Source organism: Musa acuminata, chromosome BXJ3-11 (assembly GCF_036884655.1).
Source record: "Musa acuminata AAA Group cultivar baxijiao chromosome BXJ3-11, Cavendish_Baxijiao_AAA, whole genome shotgun sequence".
Lineage (NCBI taxonomy): Eukaryota > Viridiplantae > Streptophyta > Magnoliopsida > Zingiberales > Musaceae > Musa > Musa acuminata.
Genome location: NC_088359.1, coordinates 29,478,326 through 29,504,616, shown reverse-complemented (window position 1 = coordinate 29,504,616; position 26,291 = coordinate 29,478,326). Strand labels below are relative to the sequence as shown.

The 26,291-nt window shown below is 37.2% G+C and overlaps 3 protein-coding genes across 12 annotated transcripts; 1 reads left to right on the top strand and 2 right to left on the bottom strand.

The window, feature by feature from the left end:
• The first annotated feature begins 1,030 nt into the window (after positions 1-1,030).
• On the top strand, positions 1,031-3,277 carry LOC103971892 (probable WRKY transcription factor 26). 2 transcript variants are annotated; one of them, XM_009386042.3, is made up of 5 exons: positions 1,033-1,487; positions 1,658-1,792; positions 1,907-2,418; positions 2,513-2,665; positions 2,752-3,277. In XM_009386042.3, exons 1-5 carry the CDS (start codon positions 1,128-1,130, stop codon positions 3,167-3,169), a joined length of 1,578 nt encoding a protein of 525 aa, XP_009384317.2. In that variant the 5' UTR covers positions 1,033-1,127; the 3' UTR covers positions 3,170-3,277. The 2 variants fall into 2 exon arrangements, with proteins under 2 accessions (XP_065031435.1, XP_009384317.2); XM_065175363.1 differs by having other exon boundaries at positions 1,031-1,487; positions 1,658-2,418.
• An 801-nt stretch (positions 3,278-4,078) lies between these two features.
• Positions 4,079-13,380, bottom strand: LOC135584322 (protein DETOXIFICATION 44, chloroplastic-like). 3 transcript variants are annotated; one of them, XM_065175361.1, is made up of 16 exons: positions 13,365-13,380; positions 11,143-11,650; positions 10,872-10,981; positions 10,469-10,627; positions 10,218-10,402; positions 9,510-9,645; positions 7,202-7,298; positions 6,988-7,085; positions 6,052-6,215; positions 5,864-5,935; positions 5,590-5,706; positions 5,416-5,511; positions 5,220-5,341; positions 4,895-5,155; positions 4,762-4,819; positions 4,079-4,398 (listed from the first exon to the last, which is right to left on the bottom strand). In XM_065175361.1, exons 2-14 carry the CDS (start codon positions 11,358-11,360, stop codon positions 5,083-5,085), a joined length of 1,647 nt encoding a protein of 548 aa, XP_065031433.1. In that variant the 5' UTR covers positions 11,361-11,650; positions 13,365-13,380; the 3' UTR covers positions 4,079-4,398; positions 4,762-4,819; positions 4,895-5,082. The 3 variants fall into 3 exon arrangements, with proteins under 3 accessions (XP_065031433.1, XP_065031432.1, XP_065031431.1); XM_065175360.1 differs by lacking the exon at positions 13,365-13,380 and adding an exon at positions 12,115-12,203; XM_065175359.1 differs by lacking the exon at positions 13,365-13,380 and having other exon boundaries at positions 11,143-12,108.
• Positions 12,806-21,044, bottom strand: LOC135653411 (transcription initiation factor TFIID subunit 15b-like). Of its 7 annotated transcripts, none has more exons than XR_010502408.1 (8): positions 20,819-21,044; positions 20,588-20,723; positions 19,755-20,487; positions 17,159-17,209; positions 15,564-15,714; positions 15,399-15,480; positions 13,520-13,714; positions 12,806-13,413 (listed from the first exon to the last, which is right to left on the bottom strand). XR_010502408.1 is itself a non-coding variant. In XM_065175364.1 (8 exons), exons 1-7 carry the CDS (start codon positions 20,925-20,927, stop codon positions 13,545-13,547), a joined length of 1,428 nt encoding a protein of 475 aa, XP_065031436.1. In that variant the 5' UTR covers positions 20,928-21,044; the 3' UTR covers positions 12,806-13,413; positions 13,520-13,544. The 7 variants fall into 7 exon arrangements, 5 of the variants coding, with proteins under 5 accessions (XP_065031436.1, XP_065031437.1, XP_065031438.1 ...); XM_065175364.1 differs by having other exon boundaries at positions 15,403-15,480; XR_010502409.1 differs by lacking the exon at positions 17,159-17,209 and having other exon boundaries at positions 20,819-21,042.
• Positions 21,045-26,291: the final 5,247 nt, after the last annotated feature.

Sequence of the window (26,291 nt, the reverse complement as noted above, 5' to 3'; positions counted from 1 at the left end):
GGCAGGTAGGGCGATTCCCTTCGGGGATTAGCTGGCCGTCAGACGTGGCGGCTGGACGGTTCCTCCATCCGCTATTGGGAGGAACGTGTCCCCACTTTGGCGGGTGTGGGACACCACTTCATCCGCTGTTGGGAGTATGATATGAGTTTGCCTCCATCCGCTGTTGGGAGAACACAAACTCATCCCGTAAGATAAAGCCTCTCCATTCGCTGTTGGGAGAGTGCTCCTTCGGGTACTTGATATATGCCAATAGGATGATTGATTGAATTTTGATCATGTATTCATCTTGATTTGACTTTTGGGGTTCCTACTCAGCGTTGCTGAATTTTCTTTGTTTTTTATTTTCAGAGCAGCCTCCCTCTAGTACTAAATCGGATTCCAGTGGAGAGCGGACCTTCCTCTACCGCTAGGTAGAGCCACTTGGATGACTCTTGAAGTTAACATCACTATGTTTACTTTTCTATTTGTAATTTGATGAATAAATGAATTGTAATAAATGATTATAGACGATGAATAAAGTGATGTTTATCTATTTGGCTTGTGTGGAAAGATATATATATATATATATAAAATTCAGGATGTGACGTAAGACGAAAGTATAAAAACAGTAACAATCTTCTACTTCTGATTCTGTTTACTGCTGTTTTGGCATTGAACTTTATTTCTCCATATCTGCCATTCTAACTAAACATGCCAGAAACAACATACAGTAATCATATGATAGGAACTTAAGCTTGCAACACCAAGTTATGATTCTAGAGGAGGGTCTTAATGTAGCAATAGCATCACAAGCACAAATGAAGTCAGAGAGCCATGCAACGAGAAAAAGGGGGCGATTCGTTCATACCCGTCCTTGACCACCCAACAATTTGATTGGTGAATACTAACTGGAGACCACAAAAACATGATGTGGGGCCCTTCACCTTCGGTCGGGTAAGCAAGGCGGGTAGCAGTGGAAACGGTGAGGCCAGACTTGGCCTCCAGTCAAACCCACGAAGTTTGACCAGTCAACGGTCAAAATTCCCACCCCCTGCCCTCTTCTTCTCAGAAGAAGCCTCCGCATTCGCGTGCTATGGTGCTCGAGCCTTCTCCCTGTCTCCTATTCTTCTTAATCATCACACTCACCAATGATCAACCGATCCCAATCTCTTAGACCAGCAACGAGACACGAACAACCTCTCCTCGATCTGCCGTCCGATTCCTCCTCCCTTCCTCTTTCCTCGTGCATGGCGTCCTCCGCCGCGAGCTCCTGGCACGCCGACGCGTTCGCCTTCTCGACCGGTTCCTTCACTGAGCTGCTCTCCGGAGCCGCGGCCGACGCCCGAGAGTTCTCGGACGGTGTCGCGGGTGATGGAACTGACCTTCCCGAGTTCAAGTTCATCGCTCCGCCGTCACTGCCCATCTCTCCTTCCTCCTCCTACTTTGCCATTCCGGCGGGGTTCAGCCCAGCTGCGCTCCTCGACTCGCCCGTTCTCCTCTCTTCTGGTGTAAGTGCATGGAGTCAGCTGTGAATCTGCTATACAACATGAGAAAAGCAGCATTTGTCTTCTCTGTTTCTGTGATTTAGTATATTCTAGTGCGATTCTATGCATATGTTACTCACTTGTGATTGCCATCCAAATCATGATAAGCTTATATGAAGCATCCCCTTGGACAGATGTTTCGATCTCCTCAAGCTTTCGGTTATCAGCAAGGCATCAGGGATGGAGACGAGTGCTTGGGTGAATTCTCTTTCCAAAATGGAACCAAGCAAGCATCTTGTTTTCACCCTTCTTCCGCCTCAATTCCATCGGTACCAATTGCTCCTTCCTGCTCTTCTTCCTTTCCTACAGGTTGCAGTTCAGAAGACCTTCGTGTCTTGATGCCATTTCTTCCCGATGACGAATCCTTTAATGTGGTCATACAGGACGAACACCAACCATCATGGATGCACCAACAACATTACAGCACCACCACTCCCACTACGAAATCTGAATCCACAGCCCCCAGAGATAGCAACAGCCGCCACCCATCTGGTTCAGCTCACCATGCTCAAGCTGTTCAGACTCTGCAGAGGAGGTCAGATGACGGATACAACTGGAGGAAGTACGGGCAAAAGCAAGTGAAAGGAAGCGAGAACCCGCGCAGCTACTACAAGTGCACGTACCCGAGTTGCCCCACGAAGAAGAAGATCGAGAGATCTTTAGATGGACAGATTACCGAAATCGTATACAAAGGCACGCACAACCATCCCAAGCCTCAGTCCACCACGAGGAACTTAGCTTGCGCGAAAGCAACTCGATCTTTGATGTTGGAGTCGGTTGCCACACCTGACAATTCCTCCGTCTCCTTCGGCGATGATGATCTCGATTTGGGGTCTCAGGTGAGCAAGTCAGGAGTCGATGAATTCGAGGAGGAGGAACCTGATGCTAAGCGATGGTAAGATGTTATCGGAGTTGGTCGAAGAACAAGCGATTGGCTGCCATAGTTGAGGGATGAGATGGACTCATGTCTGCCGTCCATGTTTTTGCAGGAAGGGGAAGCAAGAAGGAGAAGGTGCTGGTAGCAGGACGGTGAGGGAGCCCAGGGTGGTGGTTCAGACCACGAGTGACATTGACATCCTCGACGATGGATATCGCTGGAGGAAGTACGGGCAGAAGGTGGTGAAGGGGAATCCCAATCCAAGGCGAGCAAATTGCTTCTGCAAATGCATCGATGACCTGAAGAGTATGCATATATCTCATGTCACCTGTTGTCATCGTCGAACTGCAGGAGCTACTACAAGTGCACCACCGTGGGTTGCTCGGTGAGGAAGCATGTGGAGAGGGCTTGTCATGATCTCAGGGCGGTGATCACCACGTACGAGGGCAAGCACAACCATGATGTCCCCGCGGCCCGTGGAAGTGGTGGACAAGGCAGCAGTAGCTTCGCCATGGCGATAAGACCGACGGCGACGACGAGCGGCCATCAGAATCAGATGCTCATCACCAACTCCATCTTCAGCGGCAAATCCGATGGGTCGGCAAACCCGTCTCCTTTCAATCCACAGAACCCAAGAAACTATGAGTTCAGCTCTGGATATGATAGTTCAATAAGCACTTCTTACACGGATCCCCAGCAGCGGGGGCAGATACAGAGCGTGTTCTGCAAAGCAGCCGTAAAGGGAGAAGGAGATGAGATATTTGTCTAGTCTCTGCTGTTCTGAAACTGTTTGTCAAGTAAGCACGGCAAAATAGCTATTGTAGTTGTATAGTGTTGCAGGGGTTAATCATATTATACAGTAGATTAGTTTGTTTCATTCCTTCGTTTGAGGTCGGGCCATAGCAAGCTAACTACATATTACCCACATATTATACATAGCAAGCTAACTACATATTATACAGTCGGTTAGTTTCTTTTAATATTTCGATCTTTATACTTTAAAAATTATATTAATATTTTTATAATTATAAAAATAAAATATTTAAGTCCATTTATTATAACATCATAGATTTTATCAACGAAAACAAAGAAAAAAAAATAATTTTAAAATTTCAATTGATGATGATACTACTTGGGACCGCGGATGACTATTGTAGATGAGAAGAATAGAAACGATAGGTGAGGATCGCTCGACAACTATGTCGACGTCGATGCAGAACGACGAAAAGATCGCTTGACAACTACCACGATGTCGATGCAAATGAAGAGCAACAAAAGGATTGCTTGACAACTATGTCGACGAAAATGCAGAACGATCCTTTCTTTGCTCTACATCTACGTCAACATCGACCCTCGTTGATGCTATTCTCATCCACAACAATCACTTGTGGCCATCCAAAGATGTCATCATCCTCCACCATCGACACCATCCGCACCACTAACTAAAATATTAAAATTATTTTTTTACCTTTTATTTTCGTGATTCCATTGATAAAACTAACGACATAAGAGTAAATAGACTTAGATGTTTCACTTTCGTAATTATAAAGATGTCATTATAATTTTTTAAAATATATGAATCGGAATACTAATGATAGCTAACCGTAAAGAATGATTTGTAATTAACCCACCATAGCACAATGACAATTTTGTATAAGCCAAGCGGATTCCTCCTAACTTCTAGAAATAAGTCAATATAATTAAGTCCATGACAGGTAACATTGGGACAACAATGCGATTTCTATGAGTATACATAAAACTTTGATTTCAAGGACCAAAAAAAAAATATTCTTGCTGGTTTTTGCTATTGCAAATTATTTGCCATACATTCTCTTACCCATTTGACCATAAATTCTTATCTGCCTGCCCTCATGCTATAAACATAAATGTAAATATGGAAGGCATTTTGTTTCATTTATGCAGGGAAATCCGACTTACCTCTGATATGTATCTTCCAACAACCATTTAGTGCCACGAAACAACTGGTACTATTGTGCTCTGCAAAAGAATAATGCAAGTGGATAAACTACTTGCTAGTACAATAATCACTACACTGTCCTTAGAATCTATTCTATAAGATCAAAGATGTTGGAAAAGCAACAATCTAAAAACATAAAGGTTTAACATTTGTTATCATCAGCAAGATTTCCACCCCTCCAGGATGGTGTTGCATTTCAACAACATTATGCCATTAGATAGGCCTTCACATGTTAGCTCTTACCGATGTGTCATAGAGAAGGGCTAATCTCCAAATGTCTATGCTGATACTAGACTTAGACTGGAAATCATGTGATGCAATCAGAAGCTAAAAAAAAGAATAATTTTGAACCAGGTCTGAAGGTGTATTCATGGTGTAGCTACCTGTTCTTTGGATTAATAGCTCTTCCATGCTCTGCAGGATAATTTATTGTTCTTGCAACTGCATATTTGGAAGAATGACAGTTTTTGTGTCAGTAGTTCATCTTCAGAAATGAATTATCATCTAGAACCTAACCTTGAGTCTTTGCCAATCTTCTTCCTTGTGCTCTTATGCTGTATCTCGTATCTGTTTACTGTACTAAGTCATGTCTAAGATCATCCAATATCTTGCCTACTGAAAAACAACAGCTGCAGTACAAGTGTAGAACTGTGAGGGCAGTATATTCCATCACCAACATCGGCATCCAGTTAAATCAATGGCCATCAACATTCTTTTGTCGTTCCTATCTCCATATCAGACAATAGTATCTTCCATGGTCCACCTTTGGTTTGTAACCTGGAAAGAGAATATATAAGCAACGTAAAACCATGGAAGAGAGTGAGTGGGGTGGTGGTTGTACCTCCAAATCCCAGCAACTGCTCGCAGACTCATGAAAAAAACCAAACCAGCCCATACTCCAGCAAGTCCAAATACAGGAGCAGCTATTAGTAGGAACAGTGATGAGATTACCCCCACGAGTATCTGTGGTGTATACATTATAGGTATTATCATATTAGGGAAAGCCAAACTCGTGTTCAATGAGAAACAGAACAGACCATAGAATATGCAGCATACGAAAAGTCGGAGACACCATAATAGAGGCCATCGATTACAAAAGCAAGCGCATTGATCGGTTGAGAAACGGTGACAAACTGCAAATTTCAAACAGTTAGTACAGAGGACAAGTACAGTGTCTTGAACTCAATGGGTACGGAAAAGAAAATTCTTGCCAGAATGCCAGATTGAGCAATTTGGAGAACAGCAAAATCAGTGGTGAATAAAGTTGAGAAAGGCTCAAATCCAAAGAACAACAACACACCCAATGCAATTCCAGTTGCTGCTCCAATCTGGCAAAAGATTTAACAGACAGTGAAAAGATCATAGGCAAGTCAAAAGAAGCATAAAAGACCCTAAGAAATTCATTTTAGTTTCCCAAAGCTACCTTTAAACATAGTAATCACGTGTCTATACAAAAATGTGACGAGCGCAAAGCATGAAACCAACCTGTATAACCCTGTATATTACAAGACGGGCTTGTACATAGTTCTTCCGAGTATATTCACTTGCAAGTAAAGCCTGTAAAAAGGTTTTGCACAATTAGTTAAACTGTAGAGGCCAAGAAATAATGTTTAAAATTCGTGATATGATTTAAATTATGTTTAACAGTGAACAGACTGATTATATTATCCAACCTGACCAGCAAGTGCCAAGGCATCATTGAGCAAAGAGACCGCCAACCAAACTTGTAAGCATATCTGGTGACCTGCCATGGCAACTGGGCCTTCCCGTGCTGCCATGGAAGTTGATATTGTCATTGTAATGAGCACAGCTATAGTTCTACCAACCAAGAGGCCAACTGCACAATAAGTCAAGAACAACATTATTTGCATATTTTTCATCTATAAGCAATTGAAATTGTAAATTAATGCAGATGCAGATTATATGTATATGATATGATTCATAGGACCTAAACCATAGTTGCCATCTCCAGACTGAACCAGCTGTTTGGACCTACAAAACTTTGAACCAGGCACTCGTCAAGTCCAATTTTTCTAAAGATCAAACATGGAATTAAAAAAAAAAGAAAAAACAGATGACCCAACCGGTTCTTCATGAACTATATTGATCCAGTGAATTCTATCAAAACCAGATCGGGTAGATCTTGTCCAATTTCTGGTCTATTGCCTACATTATCCCCATATGATGCTTCACTCCCAATGCCCCTCCTTAGGCATGTGCTGACAAGGAAGAAGAGAAGAAAAATGACTGCAAAGAATAGGAAAGGAGAAAAGAAAGCAGGAGGAAGACAAGGAATGCTGGAACAGATAGAAAGAGGAAATGGAAGATAACTGCTGAAGTGTGAAGGAATGAAGGGACAGAAAGGAAGAGAAGAATAATGAAGCCATGACCAATGGCTTGAGTTTTTGAGTCAGATGATGCCTATTGTGTTTATGAATTCTATGCAAGCAGGCTCTGAAAGGTCTCATTCTCTCACCTAACAAGGTTCTCATCTACGAATTGTGCAAAATTTCTCAAATCCATAATTTCTGTCAAACAAACAAGCCTTAGAAAAGTCCATCTTAGATGGTCATATTTTCTGTAGATTTATAAGCATCAAGATGACCTACCAGATTTTAGATATAGATTCATTCCTTCCCCGTTAATATTTGGAGACAGTATTATTTTCTCATTCAGCTTCCAGAGGAGGATACCAGCAATCATATACCTAAAAGTGAGTCGAGTTGTAACATTAGACTTGAATTAAGGCAGGAAAAGAAACAGAAGGTCCAACTAAGTAAACAACATTGCTTTTACAACAATCACATGGTTGCAAGGACATACTCAGAAATTACGGTAGATATTGCAGCACCGCCTACACCTAGACCAAATAGAAATATTAAAATAGGATCCAATATCGCGTTTAGTAAGCTTCCAGCACCTGAAATGGAGGAGAGTTAAATTTTGCTTGATCATAAAATTTAGCATTTTTTTTATCAACATGAAATGGAAACAGTGACCATTTTAGAGAATATCAAATGCGATGCATGACAATGGAAGCAAAAATTGGTAGTTACTACTAAGTTTTCTGTTATATTACTTGAGGACAAAAATTTAGATAGCTTATGATTCATTCCATGTTGTTTCACAATGCAACAATATTCCTTGAGGACTAGTTTTGTGCCAGTATATGTGAAACTAACCTTTCTGAAAAGCAACAACCTTGTAAACAGAGCACAGAATTTTATTCAAATGAAGTAGTTTCTTAAGCAAACACTATGATAGCTGAAACAGGTCTCTTTTCTTAAGCTTCCAGGCACCTGCTACTGGTGTCCTGATGTGTAAAGAATTCTTCTGATAATGGACATTGAAATGCATACTTAGTTTAATAAGACCACTTCATGAAATTGATCAATTCACAGAAAGCCTTTTGTTGGATCTGCTAGCAGATTGAATTGAAGATTTTAGGATTCTTCCAAACTTCTTCAAAATACAGATAGTTGCAGAGAAAATGGATTTATTGAACATTTACGACGTATATTGACAGAAAATCATGTCCAACAACTATTAGAAAGATATAAGCATCATGTTCAAGGAACTAGCATATGCTCAACACCTCAATTCACTCTACTATGTCCTTGAGAGATGGAGGTGTGGCGTCATGGTGGTGGTGCAAATAGTAGTGAAGACAGTGTCAACAATGATAGGCACAACCTAACAAAATAAGCTTCAGAGATTTTGAAAAGCTATTTTTGTAGTTTTCCAAAGTCTATACAGAATTTAATATTACAAAGAGAAGTTTTACATTCATCGTTAGTAAGCATAACTCTTGCAGACTGCAATTATCTACTTTCTTGAAAAATTTTCTACAGAAAAACACACATCTTAAGTGAGAGCCTGACAGAGACAATATGTGTAAATATATAATATCATATATGTATTATAATGAAGAATCTAGCCACTCAGATCCCAAGTGTATTGTGGTATTAATTGATAATTTTAGTTGTATCACTCCCAAGGGATAATGAAGGTTAGAGGTTATAAGATACATGCACTGCTTAGATCATGTTGATATTATTTACTAACTCTAAATAGTGACTAGGATGTGAAAATTAATCAGTGCAAGTCAATTTTGTTTTGTCAATAGACAAACAGAAACAATGGATGTTAACCATCATCCAATCACTTAATCCGTGATGCTATAACGAATCCTTGGGATCAACATACGGAAATTTCTAACAACTAGCATCAAAATACCAAATACATGATTTATCTTTTTTCCTTTTATGATACTAATATATTTATAGAGGTATGGTGTTACAAGAGGTAGAGGGAAATCTAAGAATATTTTTTTAAAATAATAAATAGAGAACTGACTGCTCTTAGTTTCATTAGTGGCATTGCCCAAAATAAAGATTCATTATTGAGAAAAGATCCATATATAAAATCACAAGTCGTTGGGTCACTATGGCTGATTGTTTTCTTGTTGTAACAAAAGTAATCAGCAGATAGAAATTGGAGGATGAACATTAAAGGATTATTAGGATCTTTCAACAGACCCACAAATAATCCAGATGAAAGAATAACGAATAATGGAGGAAAACTGATCAACTTGAAAAATATTATCTGTGGTTCCCCACCAGTTACAGACAGAATATGACTGTCAATTGTTTCAATCAGACTGTGTTAGGTTATTCAGCTAAGCTTTCTTGATAAAAAGAATATAAGCTTGTGACAAGCAGATTCCTAATACCAAACAAACACATACGAATGTAGCATTGTTTGCTTTTTGCAATTCAAGATGAGTTTTCAGGCACTTACTAGGACCTAATCAGTTGGATAAGAACACCAACCACAATTAGCATTAAACATTATGTCCAAAATTTGGAAAACATTTGTAATGTTTGAGGCATTTTTTCACGGCTTTGATGCATCAAACTTGATTATATTTTATTTTTCTTCAATTAAAAGTGCAAGGCTCATATAAAAGAAAACATTTTCTCTAGAAAATAATTAAAGGAAGTCAAAAAAAAAATCAAGGGAGTATACTAAGGAGATATAGAAATACCATATAAAATTCCTGAACTTCATAATAACTAGGATTACAACTTGCCAAAAGTCTGCAATGGAAAAGATACAATCAAATACTTACCAATAGCATATAGCGGTGTCTTTGTATCCATAAAGCCACGAAATGTGCCTTGTGCAGCAAGTGCTAGTACAATTGCTGGAGCACCATATGCACGTAGAGTAAGAAATTGCTCAGCTGGTAAGCGCATAGGTGAATCCTGTATTGATCATAAAGATGGGCATTACTTTCTGCAATAGCCTACCAGAAAGCATTCAACTATTACATACATTGCAGCACAGAACAACAAGTACATAAAATCATAATTGTCAACATAATTAGCTTTTTATAACTGTTTAGGATTTGGCTTCAAATTTTCGACAATCTCCGAAGGCTAGAAATTTGGTAATAGGCAATATTTCAAAATTCTCTTATGAACCTAAAATCTTATGCTGGAGCAAGCAAGCCTAAAATTGGCACACTTGGAAGAGATTTTACGGTCTAAAAATCACTGTCAAATTGCATCAACAGATTAGTTTATGTTGTATGGTCTGGCAAAAGCCTAGTTATCAAATATCGGCATTTAATTTATATTGCAACAGAAGACTGGACAATGAACATAAGCTTTGTTTCACTTAGTATGCATGATCCATCTTGACCATAGCTACGCATTAGTTGAAAACATGACCAAAGGTTTCAATTCAGTTCATGCATGAGATAGTTGAATTCAACTATGTGATGAATATCATGTCTATTGAAACTTATGATGAATGATAGCATGATTTGACATACAACAGATATACCCATGAAATCCATTAGCAGTCCCAAGCCAAAGATCAAAGCCATTGATTCCGCAATCCCAACTACAGCAGCAAAAGCCAGAGATGTTGATACTGCTGGAAGAAACTTCCTGCTTTCTCCATCAGCATAATTGATCGGCTCTTGTTGCAAATATCTTCCAGTGGGAACTTTGCCCCCTGTAAATAAACTTTACCTAAGCTTGAAATCAACATGCTGATTAACTGAAAGAACAGAATTCCTACCTGCTTCAATCGCATGATCATTGCTCTCAGGACTACACTCTAGTGCCTGTTGTTCAGCAACAAAGGATGTAGTCACATTGAGCAAAGGAACATTGAACAGCTTCGAAACCAGATTGAATATTGAGACCGAGACACCAACTGCTGCTAGCTCAACAGAACCTGTTAAGGTTTCATACAATATCACATGGCCGGAGGAGGAAACACAAGGCGCAGCGAACATGTAAATTTGCAACACCACATCGAAGTTCCCCTAAAGATCGTATTGGTAGTACTTCTTACATAAACCAAAGAGCTAATAAGTCAACAGCATCAAAGTTCCTAGCTTTCTAACAGAGAATCAAACGATGAACTCTTTTTAACATTCCCAAAACATAAAAAACATAGAAGGTAAGTTATCCAGTACCCAAGTGTCCCACGAAGGCGGTGTCCACAATCGAAGCGAGGGGGTCCGCAGCAAGGGCCAAGACAGCCGGCAGGGCAATGCTCAGTATCTCTAAGCTGATCTCATCGCCTCTGGGGAACAAATCAAAAATTTCTCAGCTACACGAATGACGCTATCGATTCGATACGTTCTACTAATCCAAGAAAGCAGAACTCACGACACGACGAACCAAGAAACAAAGAGGAAACCCACGAATCGAAGCGTTCGCAAGGCGTTCCACAAACTCGGGTACCTAATTCGATTGAGGAGGCCCGAGGCCCGGGTGAGTAGGGACCGGTCGGTGTCGGAGGGCTGGGGCTTGGCTTGCCTCCGGGATACCCGCCGCTGTTGGGATTTTGGGCGGGTTGGGGAACGGGGGAGTAGAGGCCGAAGCCTCTTCGACGGAGGCCGAGGGAACGAGGGAGCCGGCGAGAGGATTCGGATCGGCGGGTGGAAGGAGGCGATCGCCATGGCTGCGGGAGAACGGGAATCGAGCTAGCGTTGTCTCCGTTAGTGTGGCTTGGCGCAACGGATTCGCGGCCACACTCGATACCAGTCAAGAGGGAAAAAAAGGGAAATATATCTAATACAATTTTTATGGAAGAAAGAGAAGTAAAACGATAATATTTATGTTTATTGTGGCCCATAGAATTCGTATCCTCCATTTGTACTGCACGGCCGCTACGGTTCGCCTATCTCGGTAGGGCCACCGTGGGCCCTTGAAGTTCTAAGAGTACCCGCCAATGGTATGAGTCTTCTTTCTGTTATATGACTCGGCCGAGACATTGAGCCCAACATTTGTACATGCAAGATAGGGGAAGCGGACATTAGGATGCTGACATGCACACGTCTGGTACAAAGTGTAGTACGCTAAGATGTCCAAAGTGATACGACAATGTCTTTGTAGACACAAAGACTTTACAAGATAAATACAATATGGAATTCTGGTGGCATATAAAATTTGCGAAATTTATATCCGGTTATTTTAAACAAAGTGAAACGAACTAATGTACAGGTTTCCAAGAATCGGGCAATGAAGTGTCGATATCAAATAGACAATTCACATGGGGATGAAAAAGTATGGTTCCTCTCGCTTACCTACCGCAGCTTCCATTTTGGTATAACAATTCATGATAATATAACATAAATCACCCGAATGTTTAAATGATTCTTGCGTGCACAACTGTCATCAATAAATTATTGACAAAGCTTAAGACATACCTACCTGTTAATGATTTAGAGCCGAAAACCTTTTTTTTTCATTTTTAGTTTGAATACTGAAAAATGACTCCGTACAATTGCAAATCTGAACCTGGAATGGTCAATGAAGTTCTAAATAACAGAGAACGTTAGTTCAGATACAACAATGCTATCAAGTATGCTAACAACTATATATATATATATATAAATATAATTAAATGCACAAGTAATAATAAAAGACATGACAACCATGAAAAAACGCTAAAACTCACCTCTTGTAGGTACATCGGATGCTCTTAATAGAACTTTTTTCTAGCATAGATGCAAGTCAAGCAAGCTGGACCTAAAATAATGCTAAGTTCACGACACTTGAGACAATAATACCAGCAGTCTGTCTATTACTTTCCAGTTCACTACATTTCCAGCTGATTGTGTGCCACTCAAAAAGGATTGAGTCAGGGTTCTCTAACCAAATCTAAACCATAATTCAGGAACATGTACAATAAAAAAAATATGGTCTTCTGTTTCCTCTCACCTCAGACATGAGCCCAAATATGTATTAAAACATATCATAGATAGCATGATTTATCACACATAAATAATAGATTCAGAATGCTAAATGTAAATAAATGCACAACGATCTGCATTCAGAACCATGTACATGATCCCCTAGTGGTTGCATGTCATTTTAAACTTAATATCAAGGAAGACTGGGGTCAGAAAATGCTATTATTATCAAGGCTCAGAAGACATTTTATACTAAATATCATAGAGAGGCCCAAGAAGCCGATAGCAAACTAGAGTACAACAGTGCTGACTAGAAGATGGAAAGTTCCCTTCACACCAAGAGCTACTGCTACATATTCTGACATGGTAACTACAAACAATGCAATTTTCTGTGTTAAAGTTTGTTTATGAAGCTACAGACTTATGGCTGGTAATGAGATTGTCAAGAAATGGAAGGGAAAAAGGATTAAAGGAACTACCAACAAGGTTACGAATGCAAAACGAAGACAATTTCAAAACGTGCCATCTGATGCAAGAAACAAAATCTAAAAATTGCCAGATGAGGAAGGTTTGAAACCCAAGTGTTGTGTGCTGATCTGAAATCCTCGAGTGATCAAAATCTGTGACCTATATTTCATATGCAAATGAGCTTGGGTCACATTGCTGCCATGCTGATGTGAGCCCATTCATCAACACAGAAATGTATCAGTACATCATCATAAGAGACATAAACAGAATGTAGCATTTTAATGAAGCAGCAGCACTCACCTGTAATTTTCAAATCTAGCAGCAGTTTGGAGATTAGTTCCACATGCCTCTATAAAAAGATTAACACAGTACAAATAAACTTTAGGATCAACAATTTTAAAGCCCATCCAATTCTTGAAATGAAGTTCCCTATTAAGAGGATTAGAATGACCTACCTTATGCTTCATTTTCGAGTACAACTTAGGTGACAATAACTACAAATAACTCTAAAATGACATTCTCAACACACAAGCCTTCAGTATGGTTGTGATCGATGACCACCATAATGATGCCTATCTGGTCCCGATGCCCCACCATAGTGATAATTATCTCTTCGTCGCTCTCCACCACCATAGCCCCCTCTTCCACCACTGCTTGCATAAAAGTAGAAAAAAAGAAAAGACACACTTAGAGCTACATATATGTCAGGCATTTAGAGGAAAAGATATTACATGTAAAAATTTATGAAGAAACCTAACAATATACATTTAGAAAGACTTTGCAATACAATAGCTGCAGGCAAGGTAAAAAATATGCAGAAAACATAATACCATAAAGCATGAATGTAAATTAAGGTGGGGTTATGGACATACAAGTATTCAACTCAGATTATTTCAAAACAAATATAACTTTGTGATTGCTGAAATAAGGTGGTATCAAGGACATACTTAGTAAAATAAACAAAACTTTGTGATGGCTGAAAAATCTCTTATATATTTAGCAGCTTCTCATACAATATACAAAACGTACATCTGATCTAGCATGTAAAAAATATTTTACAACAAAAACACTTAAAATTTTAGCAAATAAATAGAAATACTACTTGAGCGTTTCGCTTAACCCTTTTTTTTTTTTTTGCATAATTGTCTTCATGTGACTATGTCAAATTATATACTTTAAAGGGTATAATATAACTTAAAAGACATTATGTAAATTATATTAAGCAATTGAATGTATATGTATATAGTTACGATTTTTTCTTACTTAACATTATCACATATATATATATATATATTAGAAATTCTAAATTATAACTTAAAAACTATAACTTGCACTTTCAAATTGAACTTGTATATTCTATATGACACAACAACAAGAAGCCATAATTACATCAAATAGTAAATAGTTTAATACATAAGTTAATTTCAATTCATAATTATAATTTGATGTAGATTAAATGTGTATATGCTTGATTTAAACTTACATGTTACATATTACACAAAAAATAAACTCAATCATAAACACTTTCTACTTTTCTTTTTTGCTTTTCATAGGAATTCAAATTATTTTTTGGTCCATCCAGTTGATATGGCCAATACCGAGTCTTTGCAACTGGTTAATGCAAATACTATTCCGAATTTTAACAATGCGAATACTGGACAAGAGTTGATATTAGCAAGCATCATTTACAAAATACAAACAGTGGTTTTTGGCATAAAAACCCCACAATTTATGATACATAAACACCCAAACACAAACTGCTGGAACACCAGTTTCATTCCTTAATTTTATATTTTGTAATTTTTACATTGGTGAGAGCCTGGTTTAACTCAGGATAACCTTGGTGCCTTGGAATCCCCAACACCTTTGACAACATTGCTCCATAGCAGCACATTAGTCTTTGCTAGCACTACAAGGTTTCTTCACAATCTACGGGTATCTGCTTCCTAACACAACAATCTGCTATCACATTAAAAAAATCTCAATATGAAAATAAGACCTTTGACACTTTCACATGAAGATGAAAATCCAATATGGCTATCCACTAGATCTGCCTGAGACCAAGAACAATTTCAGGCACTCATGTTAAACATAGTATTTACATGATCAAAACAAGGGCTAAATGTAATATTTACATGACCAAAACAAGGGCCATTGAAATATATAGACATGGTCACTAAATTAAACTGCTGAGATATAGCAGATATGACAGAAGAGTCAAACATAAAGAAAAACAAACAAGAGGACACATTGAGTAAATAAGACGAAAATACAAAGGCAATATAACAAACATGAAAGGATTTCTAGCAATTTTAAGTCAAAGAAATATGATACCCACGACCAAATGCAGGTGGAGGTTTAAGTGCAGTCTTCTCTGCCATTGCAACATTGATCTTGTATCCCCTCATGTCGTACTCTAAAACAAAAGTTTGACATAAATGTATACTTGAAATTCAAGGGGACGCACAAACAAGATAATTAGAACACCACAGAACTTACTGTTGTAGAAGCCCCCGGCAGAATGTGCAGCAGCAGGGTCTTCATATGACAGTACAGCATCCCCTTTATTGTTCCCATATTCATCAGTGTATATCTTGATATTCCACGGCCATTGGTCCTTGTAACCACGTTTTTGTTTGATTCTGCCAACCTAAAAAATATAATAATATTACACGTGCGTACACGCAAGATATATATATATATATATATATATATATATATATATATATATGGAGAGAGAGAGAGAGAGAGATAGTGAGTTGCACTCAGTTTTAATACTGCACTATTGTGTTTCCCATCCCAACATCTACAAGCATCATAATGATAATATGTTCCACACCAAATATCTCAAAATCCAAATAAATTTATCTCAAAGTGTAAATATGTGATTTGTCAAACTTTCAGGTACTTGACATGTGAGTTTTTGATAAATAGATAAAGATAATGCAGTCTCTGCAATAAACTAAAAGCATTCTGAAGATTCCATGGGATTAAAACCCAACAAAAAACAAGGGCAATACCACAATAAAGAGAGTAATGCATATATGAAGGTTATTCTACATTTTGTTTTAAGAAAATTGCAAATTGAAGTGGTGGTGATAAGGGAGCGAAGCATGAATATACCTTTCAAAGCAAAGCAAATTCTGAGTGTCACAGACAGCATTACAAATTTAAACATATAAATGCATGAAAAAAAGCAGACTACAAGCAAAGGCTTGTCAAATTCCTAGTTACTTAACCTCAAGGTGAATGACACAATTGAAACATAGAGCACCAAGAACACAAATTTTCTTGTGATTTAAGATAAATTAATGACAATCTTTCAACAATCAGAATACAGAATTCAGAATTTTTCCTTCCTGTAAATGACTAAGTCACCAAGCCACTTCTTTACAGGGAGGAAAAAGATCACAACCACGAAACAGAACAATGTCATTCAAGCATTTGACATATCATAATCATATTGCATTCTAAAGGACCAACAGAATTTAATTTGTAAGATACTATAAAATTTAACATTCTAACTCATGTTTGCTTACACAAGAAGAAAAAGGCTTACAATAAATAACCTATATTCAAGAATTGACAACTAGCAGGCAGGCTGGAACAAACATGCTTACTAATGACAGATTTACAGTGAGGATATAACCATCATATAAGATTATTTACTGACAGTGAGAAACGGAGCAATATTATGCTCATTGTAAAGCAGTAGTAAAAGTGTTAACTTTCTTGAACAAAATGCAGCACTAAAAAATAAAATAGGATCCAAACGTTTTCAAACATGACATGCTCCAAAATGCTAAACAAGACCATATAAATATACAATCTACAATTTCATCAAGAATAGTGCAAACTAAGAACCCAAATCTGCAAACACCAATGAAATATAACATATTAATCAAATCCATGCTACTGGGGGGAGAATTGCAATAACACATTCAAGAATAATCTATGATTTCATCCTTCATATTTTAGTAGCTTCTGCAGAAAAAAAAATGCATTGATCAATGCAAAATGACAATTAACAAGACTTTTCAGAAAAAGCCATAAGTGAACCCATTTTAACCCCATGATGGGTTTAGTAGTTATACCTCTTGATCCGAGCAAGAAATAATGCCATATTTAGTGGTAGAAGCCAATTCCTACATACATCTAATCCATATTAGTATTAACCAATATCAATTTAATTTGAACCAATTTCTCAAACTCATAACAAAAAATCAACACGATTCGTCAGAATCAACCGAACTCTAAAGTTGGCCAAACTTCACCAATTATAACCAAATTGACAGTTTTAGAAGAAGAAGAAGAAGACAGAATGAGAAGCAGGACAATGAGAAGTAAAGATGGGAAGGCAAAAAGAGGGGTAAAAAGGCATTCAAATATGACAATCAAACAGAATATGAGATAATATTATTATTACATTTGCTTGTTGCAACTATCATATTTGTTATTTTTCATTATTGTTGTAGAGTTTATTATCCACCACCATGTACGACCGAGAAAATATAGGAAAAGAAAACAAATGAATGAAATATGTCCCTTAAGAAAAAGTAGTGTTATCACTAAGCGCTCACCTAGGCACCCAGGCAACGCGAGCTAAGGCTCGAGCACCACTGTTACATCCTATGTGAGCAATTTCACTCAATCATCGCCTAGGCATGCGCAGAGGCCCAAGCCACAATGAACGATAGAGTGTGACGGTGTCAACAAGCAATTGATGATTGGCAAGGTAGTCGACCACCAACACAATGGTGTCTCCCCTCTCGCGAATGATAACACAACCCTCCCTCTCTCTTAGCTCTTCTAGATCCTCCCATCAATTGCTCTCTCTCTCCTCACCCGAAGGCACATCCCCTCCATCTGATCACTTTCTCTCTCCCTCTTCTCGATGATGAGTAGCCCCCCATTCCTCCGTCTTCCCTATGACGATAGTGCAACCCCTCAGCCCCTTTGCTTTCTAGATTGTTTCTTTATGACGACGTAGAGCACCTAGCGCCTCATATATTTTAGAACATTGATGCCTTTAAGTGCCTAGCACCTTTGACAACACTAGGAAAAAGAATCCTTTCACAAAGAAAGAGATATCAAGGAATTCAAAATCAATCTAAATTCTAGTAAGTGCCATCTTCAAGAAACTTCTTATATTGGTCTTTGCGTTACCCACACTTAACCAGCATGAGTTAGAGAATAATTGGAGTTACAATAGGGTCAATCACTATCTATAAAATTGCAAGCAGATAAGTTTTTGTTCTTTTATAAAACATATACATAATAGTTATTTACTACAGTAATAAATTTTTTTTTACGAAATATGTTTTTATATTGATAAGCATAGAATAGGTATTCTTTTAATGAATTATTCATCATTTTTTTTCCATTTTTCAATTTTATATTTCAATTTCATAAGTTTCTTTTGCAATGTTAGATAACCTCAAAAATATAAAGGTATAAGAAACTTTCAATATATTTTTTATGTACTTAAATTTTATTGTATACTTCACTGACAGTATGCTATTTTACATTTAGTATTTTTCTAGTTTAAATATGTTTTTACCAAGCGATCCTGCTATCCGATTAAACTGATCCAGCCAACCTAACTGTAGCATTCATAACTGATCCTAGGCCTGACACTGTTCTTATGAATTATGATAATGGACCAAGATATATGCGAACATTATGGAAACAAGCATAAGCCCATATTACAATAGATGAGCTTGTAAAAGGCAATGGTACTTAAATCATTCAATTTAACAAAACAGATGTAGTTCATGGCTGTTTGGCCTTTAGAATTAAATCAGCATTGGTATAAACTTTATCTTTCAATCCTCCATTGTAAAAAGTCAAGTAGGAAAATGAGTTTGTATGAAATGTAATTTTAACTTTCTAGTCATTTTGGCAAGTTTACTATCTTTCTCTTTGCCTATTCTCACATGCATACCAAATTACTATGCTGTTTATGTATTTCAGTTTGATATGAAATAAAGATTCTCATCGTGATTGACAATAGCGATCTTCCCAACAAGAGAGACATTAAAAAGAGTGCAACTACCAGCATATGGCATGATGAAGCATCACACTAAGACCCAGGGTCACATAAATATGAAGGATATTATGGAACCATAATAAAAACAATTGATTGATTCTTGGCCTTGAGTTCTCAGAAAATTGAAAAGCACCTTTTTAAGATAATTTTGCTGACAATCATACTAATTCAACAAGTTCTAGGATGAACGCTTAAAGTTCTCAATGATCATAACATTAGTTCTATGCATAAAGTAGAATGCTACAAAACGATGCATCTTCCAATTCAGCTAGATAGGATGTTGTTTAAGACTTAATAAGAAGATCGGATATTTTCAAAAAGAAAAAAAATCAAATATTACCACATATAGTTTTTCTATTGCCAAAACACATCATGCATGTAATTAATCACCAAATATCATCTATACTTCAACCAGATGACAATGCTTCATCGATCCTATTTGTCTATAACCATGACAAACACCATGTCAAAGAAAAGGCACTGTTCTTTTTTCTGTTCTCTTTTTCACCCATCCATGATGAATATATAATCCTAAAAAGTTTACTACTACAAGTGCAACAATATTTTATTCCCAAAGGAAGCAACATTCTCCTCTTACATGCTACAATTAATTACTCTGAAGAGAAGAAAGAGATGGATACCTGTCCAATCCCTCCAAAAAGGTCATGCAGATCTTCAGTCGTCACATCAGGAGGCAAGTTTGAGATGTAAATCCTCGTGTTATCACAGGATTCTCCACAATTCTCATCACACTGTTTAACTGCAACAGGAGGAGCACCAAAGGCACCACCACTATGGCGAGGTGGAACACCAATGTCGTGGACAGGGTTCGTGCGGTCACCATATCCACCACCATATCCAGACGGTGGAGCACTATAGCCAGATGGTGGACCACTGCGAGCCACATGACCTTCACTGCCATATGTATTTGGAGGGGGAGCACCATATGAAGGAGGGTAAGAATTGGGATCACCATAGGTACTAGGACGTGGAATAGAATCAACACCATAAGCATCATTTGAACCATAGGTCCCTGGAGCAGGAGGATAATTTCCAATAGGACCACCATATGCAGATGGAGGCGTTGGAGAAACTTGACCATAACCACCATCCTCTCTTTCGTGATTATTGATATTGTAAGATCCACCTCTTCCCCCATAACCACTACTCCTTCCACCAAGATTCCCACCATATCCGGCTCGGTTGCCACCATATCCCCCTCCACCGATATTATAACCACCACGACCACCATTATAATCACCACCACCTCTGTTATTGTCACTGGAGTCTCCCCCACCACCAGCAGCACCACCAGGGCATGGAGCACCACACTTGTTACACTCGGTTCTTCTTGCAAAGTTCAGGTTTCCACAACTGCACCAATAACACTACTTGATTGCCCGGAAAGAATATAGACAGACTATAATCATAATCCAGGTGGAAGAGTAAAACCCTGGAGGGGTAATAAGAGGACCTGGGGTTGGGGCATCGCCAATCCCCCTCCCGTCCAAAACCGCCGCCGCGGCCACCACCTCGGCGCCCTCCGCCACCTCCACGGTTACCACGATCGCCACCTTGGTGCCCACCATCCCCGTACCCACCGCCGCCACCTACAAGAAACGACAGGTTAAAGCCTAAACCTAGAGCAAGGAGACGAAAAATCAACGACAACTTCGAAGGGACAAAAAGAGGAAGAATCGGAAACCTCGATTCCCGGGGTTTCCACAGTAGCCGCCGCGGCCTCGGCCATATCCGCCGCCGCGGGGAGGCGGCGCGCGATCGTCGGGTCCGCCGTAGCCGTAGGAACCTGACATTAATCAGGGCTTTTGTTTCCGCTGCTCAGAGAAAAAAAAAGAAGGGAAAGATAGACTGCGAGAGAAATCGAGGGCGCGGAGACGATAATTAGGGCATGCAAGTGTCCGGGCATCTGAGTTAGAAAATGGCTTAAATAGCCCGACAAAGAATACTTTTTTTCCTGTCGTTGATTAACGCCCCCTTGAATCACAACAATTTACAATATAGATATTTGAAAATTTGTTCTTGTTATAGATCTAGTAAAACTAAGAAGGAAGGGTTAGGTTAATTTTAACGCATGTGATTTCCGTCGTATAAACCTTAAGTTGTATGCTAACTCATAATAAAGGGTTAAGGTCAATTTTAGCTCATGTAGTTTTGGCTATAAATCTCTTAAGTCCTTATAGTCTACTCGTGTCTAAAATAATCCCTATATTTTTAAAAACATAATATATAAGCTCCTCTAGTCAAGTTTGAGTTAATAGACGTTAGAGTCAGCTTACGTGGTATGTTGTCTCGTAATAAATCATTAATATAATGATATATATAATTTAAGTTTTAAAAAATAATAATAAATAGTTTTAAAAACGTAGATCGGCTACCTAATCAATTTTTTTTAAAACGAGCATTTTCACGATCTGGCGAGTGGCGCACTAGCCTTGCCTCGACATCTGTCATATAGGAAAGAGCCTCTTAGCACCTGCAACGATCGAGAAGGCCACGATCCGATCCCTCGGACCCAAAGAGGAGACCACTAGCCGCATTGCGTGCTTTAGCATCCGGAGCTTCTCCCCTATCATGCCTTGGCTCACATCTAGCACAGTCACCAAATCAATCGAGGCGCGAAGAGGGGCGAAGAATCCTATCGATGGTGCTTTCAACTTGAGAGCCACCACATAGCTTCAGTAACTCCACTCTTTCGAGAACAGGGCTGCTTATGACATCACTGTCACAAGGATGCCACCAGCCTTGAACTTCAGTGTCGGCCGACGAAGGACTCCTCCGTAAATGCAACTAGCAAATCAAGCGCGAGAGGCCATAAGGAGCCCATGGAACTTATCCTCTCGTTTCACGTTCTCTATCTCCTCATTATCATCATCGTAAGCTTTCTCATCCTTATTCTTGTTGGTTGCTTCTCATATAGGACTGAACCACATGCCCCCTCCCTGGTTGGACTTCGACACAAACAACAATGGCATGTCATTATCATAGACCTTAGCAGCAACAACAACAACGGTGGCTGCAGCTACTCTGTTCTCCCCTAGCTATCATTCCCCACCTTTGTTGATGTTTCAGTTGTCGCCATTAGTAGTCCTCTTATTCAAGTTCTGGTTCTTCGTCTCTCCTACCGTCCCTTGCTTGACGGTGAGTGCATTGTCTTCTCGACAGCAAAACATAGAAAGAAAGGGTGCGTGGTACTAAGAGGTGGAGTAGATGGGCAAGCGAGGGTAGCATGGCTCTTGACGTTGGCGATAATACAGAAAAAGTGGAAGTCATAGGAGCACTCCACCATAAAGATTGGCGTCTCCTAGCTCGCCTTCACAGGGTTGATTAGGCAGCTGATCTACGTTTTCAAATCAATATATTATCATTTTTTTAACTTAAATTACATGTGTCATTATATTAATGATTTATTTTGAGTCAACATGCCACGTATCATGTAAGCAGACTCTAATATCTATTAACTCAGATTTGGCGGGAGAGGTTTATATGTTATATTTTTAAAAATGTATGGGTTATTCTAAATACGAGTAAATTATAAGAGTTTAAAAAGTTTATGACCAATATTATAGGGTTACAATAGACCTTAACCCAAGAAAAAATTAGAGAAAATTTGGCACAGTAATATACTACTAACGCATCTCAATACTATTATTATTATTCCACTGGTGGTCAAAAATTCTAATGTCATTTTGACAGTGTCCAGATTATATATGTAATGATATACTATTAGTATTTTTAGGGATGGATAATAAATTTGTGCTTCATTGTCTTTGATATGGATCATGAATGGTGAATCTGGATAAGAGACTTTATTTTCATGTTTTGGTTAAATATATCTGACCTCATAAATTATACATCAAAATCTAGCTAGGCTTTCTTATGTAAGACAAATACAAGAGAGTGCTACTATGAGGTAAACCTCCTGATATTACAAATTTATACCAACGGAGCAACTGAATACTCTCCATCGGATAGTAACAATATTTTTATCCTAAGAAAAATTCTTTGATTATTTTATCATTTATGTCTATGTTACTCTACCAAAAGTTCAAATAGTATATTAATTTTTTAAAAGATATCTATATATTGTATGTTGGTGTATTACAATAGATTAGAGTGAAAGCTTTAGAGAATTTAACGATTCAAAGCTGTTGAAGATATTACTTTTTTTTATTTTATATCAACAATATAGGTTTGTTAGTCTAGTAATATCTTTATAGAAACACATCAATTGTGTATAAGATAGTTTCACAATTATGTCGATCCAAAGTTTGAATGAAAAATACAATCAAATGTGATATCTTATTACTATGTATTTTAATCGACTTGACTATTTATAGTTCTTAATATTGATCAAAGTTAAAATTTATATGTAGTCGATCTTAAATAGTTGAAACTTATATCAATTTATTGTTGTTGTGTAATGTGTAGTTTGACTGTTATCTTTTTTTTTTTCTTTTGATAGTATAAGGTTTTCTTGATAATGCAACATAATATTTATTGATGTGTGTATTTCAATTTTGCATGGCTCATTTTTATTTATAATGAATATAAAATAAAAAATTAAAACATATATAATATTTTCCAAACAAGCTAAAGAGAATTTTTTTAATTTTTAAAATTTTTAAGTAACATTTGAATATAATCGATATCGGCAAGATCATGCTCGATAACAAAATTGATCATATTATGTAAATAAATAATTATAAAAAAAACTAAAATCATCATAGTGAAAGCTGATTTTGCAAAACATATGACAAGATAGCTAAGATTTCTAAAACCTCTTCAATATGTTGCCATCTTCTAATAAAACAAGCCAAAGTACTTTCTATAAATATAAAAAAAAAAAAAGATATTTGTAAAATCCACATCATCCAATGGACTTGATTTTCCACTCTCTAAGTACATAAATCTCAGATAGGTAGAAGACAAATTAATTTCAAGATCCCCTATGCAATTCCTATTTCAAGAAATATTAAGATTACATAAACATCTTATGATTGTTAGAAATCACAATGAGATGATAAGGTTGAATAAGAAGTAGATCAGCCTCAACTAATTATATTTTACCTCTTCATATTTCAATCAAAAACTTTCAAATCCAAGTGGGTGACTTGCTCAAGATGCTCTTGAGAAATCAATAATTTCAAATTTTGCATTTTAATTATCTCATCGATCATCTATGAATTCTTCCTTATGCTTGAATATAAACCTAAAGGAGCTAGTTTAAACATATATTTATATTTGTACTATCTAATTGAACATACTAGTAGGACCAAGAAAAAAATTAGAAAAAAATTCAGTTTGTTATTGGTGGTATTATATATTATAACCTATATGTAATACATCTCAATACTATTATTTACTGATACCTAATCCTTAATGTATGATATGTATTTTGATACTATTCTGATTATGAAATGGCATGCTATTAGTAGTTTTAAGGAATAATATCTTCTTTTGAGATAAATGTGTGATACATTGGATGAAACTTATTAGTTCATTTGTGTTTGATATAGACTATGGAGAGTAAATGTGGATAAGAGACTTTGTTTCTAAGTTTTCATTAAATATTTCTTAAATCATAAATTATATATCCACATCTACTCATTGGAAAATAAATACACTCTAGTAAGACAAATTCAAACACTATGAAATCAACCTCATGATATTATAAAATTTATATTGACAGAAATATAATATATTGCTTTATTTGCCTTCCATATACTTCATGGAAAGTAAATCTAAAAAATATGTCTTTCTTTGTAAATTAAGATTTCATGAATCATATCTTACAGATATGTTCAATAAATATTTGCTGATTTCTATTGCATAATACTAAGCCCAACACTTGTGTAAAGCAAATCTCACAAGATCATGATAATTCTATTTAAGAGTCTTTTGTCTGAAATAATCATTCCTGGTGGAAGACTTTAAGAATTTGTAGGTTAGTGCTTTCTGCAATATATATATATATATATATATATATATACTTACTAAACTTGTAATATAGACTCTCTTTTCATCATATTCATTAGGAAATGGCTTCCAAACTCTCTGTCGTCACCGTTGGCTTCCTTGTTCTCTGTCTTGTCATGTTTGCGACGTCCATTGGTATATATCACTATCATCTTCAATCTAAATTTATTTTGTGCCACATTATTGTTTAACTGATGATGATTCTCTAGCTTCTTATTGCTATATGAATTTTGTGTTTAGTTGCAGAGAATTCGGTGAAAGAGTCATCAACAAGATGTGTAGATATTGGGACTCCATGCTCTAGAGATGGTGAATGTTATGAGCCATGCACACAAAGAGGTCTTGGTTATAACTGGATTTGTCGCTCTGGTGGATGCTGCTGTAGTGCAATATAACTTCTAGTGCCTTATTAGCACTAAATAATAATGTCGGGGGAAGTGTCATAGATATGTCATCACTTTGTTTCCTTTGGCTTGCTAAACTAATAAAAAATTAAGCCTTGAATAAAGTTATTTTTTTTATGTTTTTTCTTAACATGTTCATTTGTTCATAGGAATGGGTTATTCCCTAACTATTTAAATATAGCCTTCTATTTATAAGAATTTTTAAAGGAAATAACTAAGAAGATTTGAACACCATTATCATTGAAAACCAAACCCTATCTCAAATGATGTTGTGACTAATATAATTGTTTTCTAAATTAAAAAATATTTATTCAGAACCTTGATCATATATAATCCTAGATAAATCGAGATGTGGAAACCACCAAAAGTAAAATACTTAATGATAAAATAAATATGTATATAACATAAGGAGTTTCACAAATTCAAGTGTTATAATCAACTATGAAAACTAGTGAATAAACCCATTAATAATAATTGGAGTGTATCACCACAATGCATGAAACTATTTGTAATTCAAATCTTTGCCAATCTATCAAGTCTAATTGAGTTGTAACTGAATTAACTTTGACAGAGGCTCCTCATCAATCATTCTTTTGGGCTATTGATCAATCTCTCGAATGGTGGTGTACCAACCATCTATCAACTCGATTGAATCTTTTAGCTCCTCGATTGACTCCCATATATTGATCGATTATTTAGCTTGATGTTTGATTTTTTAAGAAGGTTTTCGATGCCTCATGATAAAGTATCTCATGTTTGATGCCAAGCACAAAAAGA